The 13,040-nt window shown below is 29.0% G+C and overlaps 1 protein-coding gene across 1 annotated transcript in view; it reads right to left on the reverse strand.

The window, feature by feature from the left end:
* Nucleotides 1-290: 290 nt before the first annotated feature.
* Nucleotides 291-13,040, reverse strand: part of Dp (transcription factor Dp) — an 18,952-nt gene continuing 6,202 nt past the window's right edge. Inside the window, exons 7-11 of the mRNA XM_014437152.3 lie at nucleotides 9,495-9,707; nucleotides 8,157-8,305; nucleotides 7,955-8,037; nucleotides 5,118-5,201; nucleotides 291-2,157 (exon numbers count right to left, since the gene is read on the reverse strand). Coding sequence (XP_014292638.1) covers nucleotides 1,976-2,157; nucleotides 5,118-5,201; nucleotides 7,955-8,037; nucleotides 8,157-8,305; nucleotides 9,495-9,707 — 711 coding nt within the window. The 3' untranslated portion in view covers nucleotides 291-1,975. The remainder of the gene's footprint in view (nucleotides 2,158-5,117; nucleotides 5,202-7,954; nucleotides 8,038-8,156; nucleotides 8,306-9,494; nucleotides 9,708-13,040) is intronic.

Raw genomic sequence — 13,040 nt, forward strand, 5'->3', positions numbered from 1 at the left:
TGTAGAAACAAATTCCTAGATCGAATCTGAAAATAAGTCAATCTTGAATTAAAGTTCAACCCTCTTTTACAGGGGAAAATTTCTGAAATAAACTTTGACCTATAATCAGGCCAATATGGTATGTCCTTTTATTAATATAAATATTCAAATCATCAAAGAGTCAAGAAGAATTATAAAAAAATAATGTTATCATTTTTAAACTGTTGGTTTAAGCTCTTATAGAGCTCTCTTAGATCAAACTTGATTGAAATTGGAAAAGGAATGATAATGAATAATGATTAAAAATGTAATAAGTTGCACTTAGTTTATATAAAATATGATCAGAAATGCATGAAAAATATATGTTCACAAATGAAATTTTAAGAAATATATATACAGATCTCGCTTATAAACGTTATCAAATTCCTATAAGAAATGACACTGCATTATTTCGGACCATGTATGGGAATGTACATGACATATGTCTAATTCCTATTTGTCGCCTAAATATTACATTATTGTTTACAATAAAACTATCATAAATAACAATCTCCTTTCTAAATATGGCAAAATAATTATTTCATTGAATATAACTGTAAAATTGTACCCTTCAATGAATAATATTACAAATATCCCTTAAAGACAGTCAGAAACAATAAAACACTTTTTTGTCTTTATATAGCTAATAACAGAAACTGAACAACTATGTTTAAGAAAAGTAACATTACTTTACAACAATCTTAATAAAGCCAACGATTAAAATTAGTTTCAAACATAAAAAGACTAGTTGTAATGGTATAACCTCTGAGTTTTATATAACAGTGACTTTTTACAGTTTTTGTATAGCAAGCTTACAAAAAATATTAAACTTTTTTTTTTGTAATACATCATACTTTGATTAGCTCTTTTGGAGGGGAGAAAAACCCAACAAGTATTGTAAATTTAAAAAGAAAAGAACTGGTTTAATTATAATGAATACTTAAAGCACAGCTTTAAATACTGGTAACACAAAAATAAACGGTAATATATACACGTTTGTATACATTCCATTTACAAACATTCACATACATTAAAAAATAACAAAAACTACTGCTATCTCTATGCTGCAATATTTCGTTCACATATAGCTCTGTATTTGTAGTAAATAGTAACACAATTAAAAATTCTTAATGATAAAACAATAAAACCTATAATTATGTTATATTATCCAGAAAAATCAAACAAAAATCTTGCCTGGTATAAAATAAATAAAGCTAAGTAACAAGATAAAAAATATCTTTAAAATTGCAAAAATAATAATAAACTCCAGATATTATACGTAAATAAAAATATTTAATGAATAATGGTGAGAACCTGTAGATGTAACAACAGTAAAGAACTATGAATGTGAAAAAATAAAACCAATGAATCAAAACTAAAACAGAATAAATAATATCTGAGTAAGGTTACAGTTTAAATTAAAGATTTAAAATTTACATTTATTTTATCAATTCAAAAACCAAGTATTTAAATCTAATAAAAAATACATATAAGAAATTTAAACTGCTTATTATCCTATTCAATTTTTATAATGATTACGATGATATAAAAATGTAATTTTACCTAACACTAAATAAAAATGTTGAAATAAATATTAAAAAATAAAGCATTAAATAAAAATGAAGAAAATTAAAAGGTTCAGTACTTAGACTTAAAAAAAGTAAATCAACAAATACAGAGTAACAAATCTTGGTAATATTGCAGCCTGAGTAAAATGTGATTACAATATACGATTATAAAATAAAAAATATACAAATGTGCTAAATGAAAATAAAAATTCTGTACAACTAATAACGAACTTATGATATATAATGTTAAATTTATACCGCTCAATCTGGTTAAAAAATAAAATTAAAAATATAGGCACTATTTTGTCAAAATTAAAAATATACACTTAAGTAAGTCATGAAGGTGAGGGCAATGAGAATCTCTATTACTCAAAGGAGGGCAGTAGAATTCAGTTATTGTCGATGTCGGTAGATATGTTCGATTCATCATCACTTGTTTCTTCAACCGTGGAATCTAAATCTTCGGAATGAAGATAAGAATCCGTAGATGTGCCTGCACATTCTACAAATTCAATGCTATAAGGAGATTCGTCTTTATATCCATTAAGATTGTTACTGCTTTCAGCCATTTCTGTATAAATAAAAAAAATGAGTTTTTAAAACCTATATCATTATCAAAAATATTTTTTTCTACAAATAAACCAACTTTGAAAATAGTAAATAATATATAACTTTGAATATATAGTACATATATAAAAAACTAAAAAATAAAAAGAGATGAGGATGAACAACTGGTAAGGTTTTTCAGAATTTTTAGTAATTAATAAAACAATAAAAAATTTCCTCACATACAGAATAAAAACTTGGTGTATAATAACTAGGTGCACAATATAATCTTAGGAGAGAGCGATAAATATACAATGGAGCCCAAGTAATTCAAAAAATTTTTCATTCCTTGCCAAAACTCCATTTAGGCTTATGTCATTATTTATTCACTTGTGTCAGGATTTATTCAGTTATGTGAAAGAATATGCAATACACCGGTGTAAATATTATTTATTTATAGGGAGGAACTACAGTTCAATAAATGTTTATCACCTATAGATGGATGGCTGCTTTCAAAAAGTTCACCCTCCAGGCTGGATTCAACCAGCTTTTTAAAAATATTATTCGCTTTTTAAATATTGCTCGATTTAACTATTTTTAAGTCTCATCTTGATGTTTTAAACCAATATTTTAAAAGTGATATAGGATTAACATTCACTGGAGGTCCTAGTGATGCGGGTCCGGCCAGGAAGAATTGCCTTTTTTGTGTTATGATCTCCTCTTGTGGGATTATGACATATCATTCATTGACTAACCTACTCACTATAATTGTATGATTGAAAAGGCAGATAAGTAAGGCAATTCTTCTTGGCCGGACCCACCCCACTAAGACCTCAGGGAGCGACGGTCCTATATCACTTTTGAAATAATTGTTTAAACCGGGAAGAGGAGACTTTACGATAGTTAAATCAAGCAATATTTAAAAAGTGCCTGAAATTGGAAAAGGGTGTGAAGAACATTTGAATATTTGAAAAGCATGGAAAACAGTTCTTCCATCTGATTTTCAATAAATTCTTTCAGAGCTTTTAGTGTTTCTGTTTTTTTTTTTTTATATATATATATTTTTATTTCACTCTGCTCCATCGTTGATCCTCCTTAGTCTATGAGGTTCTCCAACTCACTAACTTTGTCAGTACAGATAGTCGTTTTGATGTCTGTACACAACCCTAATTTAAAAATTTATTTCTTTTTAAAATAAAATACCTACACAAAGTGGAAACTTTTTCTAGAAGAGAAAATTAAATATAAAAAAAAGTTAGTGACAACCTACTGAGATAAAGACAGCCATGGAAAGGAGATTGAGAAGAATTTTTTGACAACTTGACCAAGCAGCATTAAGGGAGCGTGGATGGAAGATAGTTAATTTGTAATTTAACAAAAATGAAAGTTTTGTTGATTGTATATGAAGGCAAGTATGCAAATTAAGTTATGATGGGCTGATTAAACTTCACCTATGCTACAGGAGAAGGTCCTAGACTCCAGATAAAATTAAATGTCCCTGCAAATTTTAGGGTATCCATAGAATGACTTCAAAAGATTTGGGATACAAACTATATAAAGAATTTGTACAAACCGTATTCAATCGTCACATGTTGCACAAGAGGATCAGACAAACAATTAAACAGATTTCCAACAATGAACACAAGTCAAGACACGCATTAAAGGAAACACTTCCTCCCGCCGCATGAGCACCAACTAACAATCAAGAACCACTATATGGTTAATTTCTGACTGAATCAGGCTATGCCAGAGGATAGAGGGCATTATTTCATTAGCAAAGAAAACCAAATCTATCTCACTATAGTTGCCATAACAATTTTAAGAAAAAATATCATAGGAAGGATATGCGTGACCCTTCAATCATTTGGATACATTTGAAGTCACCAAGGTGGGGGCATAATAATAAAACCTCTAAGTATAACCTCACTTGACTAATCTACTCTTTGATCACTAGCATCTTAGTTATAAGCAAGGAGGTCCACAGCTTCTTCTATCGCTAAATATCACCTATGCAGAGTTCTCACATCAAAATCCCTCACCATTGAAAATTTGCCACCCTCACCCCACGAATAAAAGATGTCTTGAACTTAGAACCTCTGCTCTCATTGTCATTGAGCCTCAGGATTTTGCTCAACAGCTGCCAAACATTTATCTCTATCCTCAGTTGCCAAAATGATGCTCCCCCTCTCCATAGGTCCTTGGGCCAAACATGTGAGTGCATGTTTGTATACTGATAAAAACACAAAATACTAAATTTCTTGTAGAGCCAAAACAGTTTGCTGATTTTCCTTCTCTCTAATGACCATTCTTACATACGGGTCCAAGAATTTTCTTTAAAATTACACTTTCAAACCACTCTAGGAGGTTCATTATTTTATCATTGAAGGTCCACTTTTCTCCAATACATGTAATTACTAGTTTTATGAAGGCCTTTTACAGTTTGAACTTAGAGGTATGACCCACAAATTTGGTCTTTATCATACTTGTGACTGAGAAATAGGTTCTATTTCCTGCTGTAATTCTCCTTCTCACCTCCTCCTCCTTGCTAAGTGCCTCCTTAATAATAGAGCCTAAATACCGGAAGCTTTTGACCATTTCAAAGCTGTAAGGCTCTATGTTTTACTTGTTACTTTTCCCAAATCAAAGAAACAATAGTGTTTTACACATGATTCCATTGTATGTTAGTAATATTAAAGATATGAAGTATTTTTTAATTGAACACATATGTACACACCTTGTAACTAAGAATTCAACTACAATTTAAGAAAACTATAATTAACTATAACTGGTTTTAAGGAAACAAATAAAGTTAAGATTATCAACTGTTAAGAGGTAACTGTAGCCCTAGTTTAATATTAGACCCTGGTATCTTTGCCAGAAAAATCAAATATCATTTGAGGCAGTAGGTCTCTAGTATCTATTTACACTATGAATCTGTTGACCAAGAAAAAAAAAATGTTCTCACTACAAAGAATTATTACTTACTTGTGACATATTTCTCCATTGATTTTGGCAACATGGATTTTATTTTTGTAAGATTGGCTTCTGAAATATCACCACTTTCAAGTCCTAGAAAGAAAGAAGTTTATTAGTAACCCATACGTCATTTACTAACTGGTATAACTTTAGAGACTTAATATATTTCTTAGAGAGGTTAATTGAAGAGCTCCCACTAAAATAATTATGAATAACTTTAGGCATAAGAAAAAAAGTCTTACCTTTCAAACAGTTAACACATTTACAGTTTTTGTGCATAAAAACCTTTGTTAAGGAGTAGGGACTGATTCATTGCTAGCAACAGTCAGATCAGGTCACAAAAAAGGTTTATGCCAAAAAATTGTTTCATAAAAATTTTGTAGTTATAACATTTGTAGAGGAAGCCCATAAATTGATGCAAATATGAAATATAACTCATTTAATTTAAAACGGATATTTAAATATATAAGTAATTCTTTTAATAATAAAAAAGAAGGCCACAGTAATCTGCTTGACTGATACATTAATGAATGTCCTGATGCTTGAATGGGCAAAAGTTAGACAATACATTACAGTATTTATTTCATACTGCCTTTTTATTTTCCATCTGTTTGAACTAATAAAATAATCTCTCCCCTTGGTATCTTAAGCAATGAACTTATTCCAATTAAATTTCTTATTTTAATATCAATAATAAGTTAAATATTACTACCTCACAACAATTTTTATTCTTCAGTTTATTTGAAGGTTGATTTTAACTCATAATATTTTTATTTAATTATTATTCCAGTGAAAAACTAAATCTTCCCATTTTGAAAAGTTTATCCATTATAACTATTGCATTGACATTTTAGAGCTCTACTCCATCCTTAGGATATTAGATTTTTTCATTTCTGTATTCATAATTTCCTCATTCTTATGTCCAAATTAATCCATAAAATGTTATTTAGTAAAATTGGTAGAATAATAAGTTTTTAATGATTAATTTTCACAAGATACAGTAAAAAAAAGGATTTAAGTCATCCTCAAACAAATTGCCTGGATAGCATATGGCCCAGGTCTTCTTTTTATTATCAATAAAAAAAAGAAGAAGATTGGTATATTAAATGTAGTATCTTGTTTAGGCCTAGGACACCACAATGGCAATATTTTTTAATACAAAGGAGAACAAGCAGGAGTATCTATTTATTAGTAAATCAAGATCAAAACAATATTTGATGCACTGCTTCCTAAACTGACTAATTAAAATTTTTTAGTATATATAATACCAAAATATTTTTCTTAAATAGTTCTACTAACTGGTGGGAATAATTTGCCCAATTACAGTTAAAATATAAAGGGTGTTAGTAACATTGCCCCTTCTCTATTTTTTATTTGAATACTAGACTAGCAAAATTTCCCATGATTTCAAATGCAGTGATTTCAGGGTATAATTAATTTTGTTCTTATTCCACTGAGTAAGCCACCAATACCATAATTATGTTGTTATATATCAGGAATCTAACAGATTTCAAAATCACTAAATAAATTTTCATACTTTGATGTTTTGTCCTCCAAAAAAAAAAAAAAAAAAAAATGTTTCCGCTGAATATATAATACTGTGTCAAATTCATTAGAATAAATATCATTATTCTTATTAACTAGGTCCATTATATTATAAAATAAAATATAAAACTTATTGGAACTAGAAATGAAATTATAATAACTATTCTTTATTATAACCTCCACTCAGGGCTTAATGCCTTCCTAAAGTAAACCTCTTCTTCCAACCTTGTAGACTTTTTCTTGAATAAAAGAAGTCTGTCCCCCATTACCTGAATTTTAATGCCTTCCTTATTAGCTAACTTGTTAGCTAAATTTCTTTCCTCATTGCAAGATTGCTTCATTCTGGTACTTGAAATGAGGATCTCTATTAAGGTTGATGCCTGGGTTTTATAAAACTTTCTTGGTTTGCAACTCTACCATTGTAGGCCTGTTTTTGGGTCAAGGTGACCATTGTAGATTTTGACCTCTTTAACTCTTTATTGTTGACCTTTGAGTTGTGTTAAAGGTTTGTTTCTTTGTCTCGCTCTTTGTGGAGTGAAAAACAGCTATTATTTTATTCTTGCCAGCAGGCCTTAATGAGTTTAATCACTTGGGTAATTTTGTGAATAATGATTAGCTATTTTATAAAATATGGCTACAAACTTCTGATTTGAAAACTGTTTTTCAAATTAATTTTTAGTAGAAAATTAGTTCTTTAAGCATCTAACATCAGTGAGAAACATAAATATAATTTGTACACTAATTTTTTCATTTAATTGTATCTTTATAACTTTTCTAGTAATGTTTTTTAAGAAGCTAGACTTCATATAAACCATTCACTATGAAGGTTGACCAAACACACAGGGGAGAGTGAGTGTGGATAAAGGATGCACATAAGGAGGAAGTAGTGGGAGCTCAGCTGGATCAATCTCATTCTTATGAAGTAAAAATGGACTACAAAAGCTACAAATCAATTTTGAAATAATATAGGCTAGAATGACAAAAATATTCTCTATGGCACCTGCAATCAGTAGCAAATCATATACCATTTTTACAATCAAATGTTAAAAAAAGTACTATTTAACTGTCATAAAAACAAAACATAATTGCCATCTAATACATTGTTTCAAATGTATTAAATGAGTTACGAGAAAAACAGATCTTGAATATTGCCAATGAAAGAAAAACATCTTAAATTGGTAAGAAATTAATTTTTCAATAGAATTCGTGATTTCAGGTACAATCAATTTCAACGTTCAAATAAGTATGTATCATTCATGAAATATTGTTTTAGTATACATTTAAACAAATAAAAAACTTACCATGAGTAAGACCAATCTGTTTCAAAATCTCAAAGTCATCATGTATTTCAAATTTATCATTAAAAACAAACAAATATTCGGTCCTACAGAAAAAAACAAATATATATATATATAATTGAATAAAATAATATTTTTTAAAGTTTAAAATCATGAAAACAGTAATTACGTATACTTATTGTTATAGAAAGTAAATATCTCTTACTTATCATTTGTTATTGAGCAGTCGATAACAGTTTTTCTATCACTATTTACGACAATAAAGGGAAGATGGATTGCTGAATTGGGAGGTGGAGGCCCTTTTGTTTTTTCCATTTCAAAATTTCTCTGAATAAGGTTTTTGTATGAAATTTGCTAGAAAATATAATAATCAAACATTGTTAATAACCAACTAAACCTACACAATATTTAAAAGGTAATAATGATACTAAAACTAAAGCAGATAAAAAATATGATGACGATATCATGAATTATAAATTTTTTAAAACCTATACCAGATACATTTGAAAAAATCTTAGTACCATTTTTCATATCAATTTAAAAAAAATTGAAATGAACACATCATTCTCTCAATATTTGTAAGCTAAAGAAATAAGCAGACATTAATGACATCATATTTTTAATTGGTATAACAAGTTCGTCACCACATCACTCCTATTTGAACATTGTTGGGTAGGCTTTCATGTGGGACTTATCATCCGAAAAGGGCAAAGTGGTGACAAGTATATTAAACACTGTCAAATATCTGTTCACTAAATAAGATATCATCATTAGTAAAATCAACAATAAAACATTATTTTCACTAAAGAACTACTAAAATGCATACACAAGAAGAAGAAATTGTTTTTGTTGATTCAATTCATTAATGAATTTAGACATAATGTAAAGTTTTCATAACACAACATGTATCAGAACACTTTAATAATCAACCTAATGTTACCTTCGTATGAACAAGGGAATAACATTTAGACGGAAGATTAAAAAAAATATTACAAGATAACATAGGATTCGACATGGGATTTATGAATTAAATTTCGAAAAGGGCATGAAACTAGAAAGATGATGCATTGGTGTTGTTTATTTAGGTTAACCTCTAATGTAAATTATTTGGAGCAGAAAATAGGATTTATCCAGAGGTAACAAACTTTTTTTTAACTAGAAATGAATTGTCAAAATTTATTCTGTGGCGTGATAGGTGTAATTTTTAATATTAATACTATAAATGTAAAAAACACAATCAACATAAAATTATAAATATCTAAACACAAAATTTTTTTATGACTATATCAAATTTTAATCAATCTGCTGAGAAGCAATGATATTCACAGGAATTAATATCAAACTAAATATTACCACATCAAAATATGATTACTATCTTAAGCTTAAAAATATGAGTATCTTGTATATTTACTGTCTAAAGATTAAAAATATGAATGCAATTTTTTTTTAATTAAAAAAAAAAGAAGGCCTAATATGGCTTGCTAATTTATAATTCATATATAACAGTTAAGATCTTAATTGTAAGAATAAAACAAGTACTAACCTGTAATAAAAGCTCATTTAACTGATGAGTTTTCACTTGAATTCTTTCAGTAATTGATTTTTTTTCATTAATAAGACTACCACATTCTTGAGCCGATGTAGTAGGAAGACCAAGCCAACGAATTTCTTTCTTTTCTTTGGCAATGATATTCATTGCCATTAAAACATTTAATGCATCATAAACTCTCCGTCTAATATTTTTCTGATCATATTGCTGTAAAATAAAATTTTGACAATATTTACACCAGAAGAAAAATCCTAATGAATGAGAACCATATAAAGCATACAAATGATGAAAATTAGTGCAAGAATTTAAAGTATCGCAAAGGCTGAAAATTCAGTGAGGACGAAGCATTCATATTACAAACAAGTTTCTTTAACTTTTAATCCTCATTCCTCATGTTTATCATTCCTTAATTGACCTTTCATCAAATTTATATATTTTCTAAACAATAACATTATGATTTTGTAAAACACCAATGAGTGCTGATCAAAAAGAAATATTTTTTATTCCTCTTTTCCATTTTTCTCCATTACTAATTTTGGTTTGGATATTTTAATATTATTTAAAAATCACTATAAATTGTCATCAAATTTGGTTCTTTCATTGTAGAAAAAACAACCATCAGATTTTTTTATAATTATTTTAAATACACTGGCAGATAAAAAATACTTTATGCTTTCAGTATTTCTTCAAAAACCTCACAAAAATGGATACTGCCACATATGAAGCTGAAGATATTATTAATCTGGAATAATTATAGAAAATACTAGTTGAATTAAAATAATATATTTTTATTAGATAGACAGTTTATTAAAGAAGGCTTTGGCTTTGGTTTTGGGTTTCAGCTATTTATTTGCTAACATTTTACCCCACTTTGCAAGACTTCATCAAGGCTGTCGTGTTGTTCATCTAAGTGCTGTCTTTCAATACGACAGCTCTGATGAAGCTCTAAAAAGTGGGGCAAATGTAACATAACTAATAAGTTAACAGCACCCCCAACCTTCTTCTCTTCATATATATTATCCATGGTCAACTATCTTCTTATAATTAATAATTATATATAAAAAATGATTGACCATAACTGAATACGAAGGAGATGGTTAGGAATGAGGTAAAAAAAGAATAATAAATAGTTTTCGACTATTTATTTGCTGACGTTTTGCCTCACTTTGTACAGGTTCATCAGGGCTGTCGTGATGAAAAACAGCACAAGATGAACAACATTTATGTTGTTTAATGACAGCCTTGATGAAGCCATGCAAAAAGCGGTAAAACATAAGCAAATAAATAGTTGAAAACTATGTTTGTGACAGCAACACTGATATTAATAACTTTAATAACTCTAATTATAAAATAGATTTGGCAATGATTTCCTTAAGCCATCTCATTTTTTAAACTTTTTCTGAAGTTTACCTAATAAAGTTGGTGTAGTGAAGCTCCTTCTACATATGTATTAAGTTGTATTAATTATTATTTTCCAGATTATTGCCATTTATGGTTAATAATTCATCTCTACGGGTCATAGTGTGATGTTAAAAAGCCAAACCCAAACCCTTCTTCAATAAACTATCTATCTAATAAAAATAGATTATTTTAATTCAACTAGTATTTTCTACAATTAATCCATTAACACATAATATCTTCAGCTTCACATGTGGCAGTATCCATCCGTGGACTGCAAATTGTTTCCGAAAAAAGACAGTTCGGTTCCATAATAACATCAATAAATTATCAACAGACTGAGATAGACCAACGTCGTAACAAGAACGAACAGAGCCTTCTCTCTATTAAGAATACTAAAATCCCTAAAAATCTGAAAGTAAGGGTGTACAATGCCATGATAGAGCCAGCTCTCATAAACGGCTGCGAGACCTGGGCTATACCAGGTACGCTGGAAAGCAGAATCGATAAATTTGAATGGAAAGTCCAGCATACAGCATTGCAGGAGCGATCTGGGATTCTGGCCTTGAGACATGGAGGAGAATAACTAATAGTGAACTGCTTGCAGAGACTGGTCAATCAATATCTCATGAGATGAAGGCAAAGAGGTAAAGATGGACAGGACATGACGCTCTAAGACAGACTGAACAATCCGTTATATTATGAAAGACAATTAAACATAGCTTATTCCTTTCAAGGAAAAATGAATTTGTTTGTATATATGCAAAATAGAATTATCAAGTACATTGTACACCAAAAAAAAAATGGACATAAAATAGTAACTAAACACAAAAATAATATGTAATTAATGTATTTAGTTACAATTAAACATGCATTATTATTATTGAAATACAATAATTTATATCAAACTTATGATTCTCTCTCCCCTTCCCCTCCCTCCAGCTATTGTAAACTATAATTTAAAAATGTCAGCTGTTGCCATGAACCCAGCAGACATTGGAAATGGAACAATAAAACAAATAATGTGAAGAATATTAAAAATTTGGAAAATATTAATAGTGTGGAGAAAACATTATTATTTTGAAGATAAAAGAAAATGTTTATGCTTTGTAGGTAAAAAGATATATTTATTTCATTAGATTGAATTAAGAATTATTTACAATTTATTAATAATTCCTTTAAAATACAAGATTATTAGATATTTTAAATAGCATACTGATGCATCATGTTGATAAATAGCAATTATTTAAGCAACAAAATGTGTTATTTTGCGGGTATGAAGTGAATTATTATTGGGGCAACAGACCATAGAGGTCCAAGGCCTCGCGCGATGTACTTTGGAAATACATTATGCCCGTGTGTTTCATGACATGATTTTCACAGGGTGGGTTCGTCACTCCCAGACCTATTTTTGTGAGTGCCACCCATTGGCTAACAGGCCTCACAAATACCTAGGGGGAGGCTGTGAGAGAGTATTGTATATTATAAGCTTGAAAAAATCCCAGATAGGGCCAGGGATTCGAACTCGCAACCTTTGGGTTGGCAGACAAGCGTGTTACCAAATGAAGTGAATTAAGTTTTTAAAAACTTGAAAACTAATTAACAATTATTTTTAAACATAGAGAGTAAGCAAAGTGACAATTAAAAGAAAAAAAGACTATCATTTGTTTAATTTTTTTGGCCGATGCCAGGCACTGGGAGGGCATCTCGAATCAAATAAGACCTGTATCAATATATCAGAGAAAATTATTTTAATTTAAGTATTAGGGCAAGTGTTTTTTACAAATTATAAAACTCACTAGAGGTCAAATATCATAATTTAGACAATAGAAATTAACAGTGAAATGTTTAGTAATTGATCATAATCAAGTAAATGCAATGACATTTAAACTACAATATCTAAAACTAATTCAAGTGATGATAGAATAATTATGAAAGGATCATCACGAAAAAGTCATCTCAACAAGCGGAGAACTACAATTGAAATACTAACAACCAAGTATTTTTTGACATTAAATAAAATTTTATAATTTATAATTAAATGTTTAATTAATGTTACATAAAAATAACATTTCTTATATAACTAAATGATTTGAAGAAGTTTGTCGGGGGGTGCGGTCAGCAAAGAACAACATAAATAAA

This window comes from Halyomorpha halys, unplaced genomic scaffold (assembly GCF_000696795.3).
Source record: "Halyomorpha halys isolate HHAL.00 unplaced genomic scaffold, Hhal_1.1 Scaffold2317.1, whole genome shotgun sequence".
Classification (NCBI taxonomy): domain Eukaryota; kingdom Metazoa; phylum Arthropoda; class Insecta; order Hemiptera; family Pentatomidae; genus Halyomorpha; species Halyomorpha halys.